General features: G+C 34.5%; 1 protein-coding gene across 1 annotated transcript in view; it reads left to right on the top strand.

The window, feature by feature from the left end:
• The window catches only part of LOC106457642 (coiled-coil domain-containing protein CG32809-like), a 395,034-nt gene that overhangs the window by 283,699 nt on the left and 107,584 nt on the right, over nt 1-3,751 (top strand). The window contains exon 5 of the mRNA XM_022383642.1: nt 603-783. Within this exon, the coding sequence (XP_022239350.1) occupies nt 603-783 (181 nt within the window). The remainder of the gene's footprint in view (nt 1-602; nt 784-3,751) is intronic.

Genomic DNA, 3,751 nt, shown 5'->3' with positions numbered 1-3,751 from the left:
CCAAACCACAACTATTGCGATAAAGTTGTGTCTTAGTTCTGGCATCGTTAGGGAAGTAATAAAAAAAAATTCAGGTAAAGAAAGGCCCTAAGCCAAAAGTTCACAAACTTCCAGCCCAGCTATGACAAAGAAATTAGAATCAAAATAAACTCATTAGACGACATACCTGTTACCCCACCTACCCCCGATGCACCTTCAATGGACTTTAATGCCTTTAGCAGCTTAAACGCCAATGCCCATGTCTAGTATGAACTCTGTGGAAAGTCTGTCAAGATTTGTGGTTCTAATATTAACCTCGCCGCCCGTCATACTATGTGTGTTTGTGTATTTTTTCATAGCAAAATCCGTAGACTAACCGTTGTCCCACCAGGGTACAGGTCCATCATAGAAGCCTATTACAATGGAAATTGCGATGTCTGGCAACAGTACGTAATAGTGGCCATCAGAGTAAGCATGATCAAATGGAAGAAGTCGTTCCAAGAGCATCATGAGACCAAGAATATCGTCCTTATAAGGTGTGATTAATCCTTAAATGTTAGTTTTAAACAATCCAACTAGAGTCACATCACACTTAAAATGTTGTTTTGTTTGTTTTTTCACAGAACTACTATAGCCGACAGAGGGCGCGCTCTCCATATGAGATTCCTGCTAGCGTATACGAAGATGACCCAGGTATTATGTCCGAAGCAGAAACTTCAGCTACTGGGTTTCGTAGACCTTCAAAAGGTCGTTTTACGCTTCCAATGGTCAGACCTCCCGTTAAAGTTCAGGAGCGAACTCTAGGTAAGTAAGGGAAATTTTATACTATTAGCTAGATTTTTTACTAACAGTATCTTTCCAGTTTTTGGTTCAAAAGCGGACCAACTACCGGTAGAATATAAACATCTTTATATATGTTATTACCAAAAAAAAAAACTTCGATCCAGGTTAAAGGCAAACAGAATATAAACATCTTTATATATGTTATTACTAAAAAAAAACTCTTCGATCCAGGTTAAAGGCAAACAGAATATAAACATCTTTATATTTGTTATTAATAAAAAAAAAAAAACTCTTCGGTTCAGGTTAAAGGCAAACAAAAGTAAATATTTTCGGTCATATTCATATATTCAAATCCTTCTCTAAATCAAATGAACGATTTCTTTTATATTACTTAAGTCTTAAATTCTTGTTTAGTTATTGTTTTTCTAACCCTACTTAAAAAACAAAAACATCAAGCTAAGTAAGCAAAATCTTTCTCTTTAGTTCTATCTTTTTGAAAGTTCTAAGGAAAAAAAAGAAAAACGTTTTTAGATAAATACTTTTCTAGCATGTTCCATCTCTTTTACTCTCTGCTCTACTAGTGTGAGATTCTTCGCGTAGTTTATGATGTCTTGCTCTACTAGTGTGAGATTCTTCGCGTAGTTTATGATGTCTTGCTTTACTAGTGTGAGATTCTTCGCGTAGTTTATGATGTCTTGCTTTACTAGTGTGAGATTTTTCGCGTAGTTTATGATGTCTTGCTCTACTAGTGTGAGATTCTTCGCGTAGTTTATGATGTCTTGCTCTACTAGTGTGAGATTCTTCGCGTAGTTTATGATGTCTTATATCTTTTCTAATGAAGACGGAAAAAAATAAGATACTATATAATAATTTCTGGAATGAGATACATTATTCTACATAAAAACAAACTGTTGAGATCCCATAACCAAATGAAAAATAACGTATTCACAATTTTCCATTTTTATAAACAGAGAACGAGACTTGTAACAGCCATTTTTCGGTATTATGTTAAAAGGAATAGGTTGCAGTATTTTGTTCTACTTGGATCGGAAAGTTGTTTGTACGAAACCTTATTAATTATTAACAATAACTTATGAGTGAAAGACGATTGTATAATAATATGTCACCTTCAATATATCTGTTATAACCAGTGACGACGATGCCTTTCGTCCAATATGAGGCGGCTGAATTACAAAGAGACATAGTAATGGTTTAAACCCTATTTCTTTCAGCAAATTGATGGACAGCAACTGTAATGGTGTGAGCTGGATTAACTTAGTGAAGTGAAACATTTCATTAATTTTTACTTATATCAAAACACATCAGAACTAATTAAGGATTTTTAACTATATCATTTACTTATTTTAACACCATATATTAATAATTATTATTTTCTTGAACTAACCTGCTCATCATTCAGAAGAATTGACGATCAACAAGCTAGTCCTTCTTGATCCCAGAGTGGGTGACTGACCACAGCGTCAGTTGAAGAAGACTAAATTAATAATTATTAATTAAAATATCTGAGTGAAATTGAAGAAAGGTGTATGATAATATGTCAACCACACTATATCTGTGATATCCAGTGGCGATTTCTAAATACTTCTTATTTTGTGATTACATTGAACACTAAGATTTTTTTAACTGTTTCAATGTAGCAAAAACTCGTGTATGCCATTACTGTTCCAGCGTATTAGTAACTTCAGTACACTGAGACGTGTTAACAAGCATAACTGTTTTTGTTTACTTATGCTAATTTACTAAAATAACAATAAGATAAGTCTACAACAATGGTGTATTATGGCAAAGAATAATTAAAGATCTTCTGTGGCACTCATCTTCTAATTGACTAATACGTTTTCTAACGTATTGGCTAGTACACTAAAATGTCTTAAACACACTAGTAACAGTCTACATTAATGTATTTGCAAAAGGACTGACTTCTGATTCTGCAAACACTACACCTCCTCGTCTTGCCTCATTTGCAAAACTCAGTTCATTAACTAACTGGTACAAGTCAATGGATCCCTCGTCAGGCACTATGAAGAAAAGGATCTTGCATAACACACTATGGAAAGCCTGCATGAAACTCATGCCACGTTTTGGGCTCTGAATCAAATTAGATCATTTTTTCCAATGTAATGTATTACATCGATACAGTGTCTTACCTTAGACTGTCATCATTTATCTTAATGTGAGATACACTGATAGGCCTAGGAACGCTGAACGCTGGACATAATTTTAACACTGTTCAAAGTAGCCTTACTTTGACATATAATCGCAGGCAAAATTCAAGGATACAGGTCCACTATCAGTTATTTAACATCTAAGCCATAATTAAAAGTCTTAAGTAATGGACAAGGATACAGGTTCACAGGCAGTTACTTAACACCTAAGCCACAATTAAAATGCTTTAGTAATGGACAAGGATACAGGTTCACAGGCAGTTACTTAACATCTAAGCCACAAATAAAATGCTTTAGTAATGGACAAGGATACAGGTTCACAGGCAGTTACTTAACATCTAAGCCACAAATAAAATGCTTTAGTAATGGACAAGGATACAGGTTCATAGGCAGTTACTTAACATCTAAGCCACAATTAAAAGCCTTAAGTAATGGACAAGGATACAGGTTCACAGGCAGTTACTTAACATCTAAACCACAAATAAAATGCTTTAGTAATGGACAAGGATACAGGTCCACAGTCAGTTAGTTAACATCTAAGCCACAATTAAAAGTCTTAAGTAATGGACAAGGATACAGGTCCACAGTCGGTTAGTTAACACTTAAGCCACCATTAAAATGATTTAGTAATGGACAAGGATACAGGTCCACAGTCAGTTATTTAACATTTAAGCCACAATTAAAATGCTTTAGTAATGGACAAGGATACAGGTTCACAGGCAGTTACTTAACATTTAAGCCACTATTAAAAGCCTTAAGTAATGGACAAGGATACAGGTCCACAGTCAGTTAGTTAACATCTA

This window comes from Limulus polyphemus, unplaced genomic scaffold, assembly GCF_000517525.1.
Source record: "Limulus polyphemus unplaced genomic scaffold, Limulus_polyphemus-2.1.2 Scaffold355, whole genome shotgun sequence".
Taxonomy (NCBI): domain Eukaryota; kingdom Metazoa; phylum Arthropoda; class Merostomata; order Xiphosura; family Limulidae; genus Limulus; species Limulus polyphemus.
Note: the sequence above shows the minus strand (reverse complement) of the source record. Positions and strands in the feature narration are given on the sequence as shown.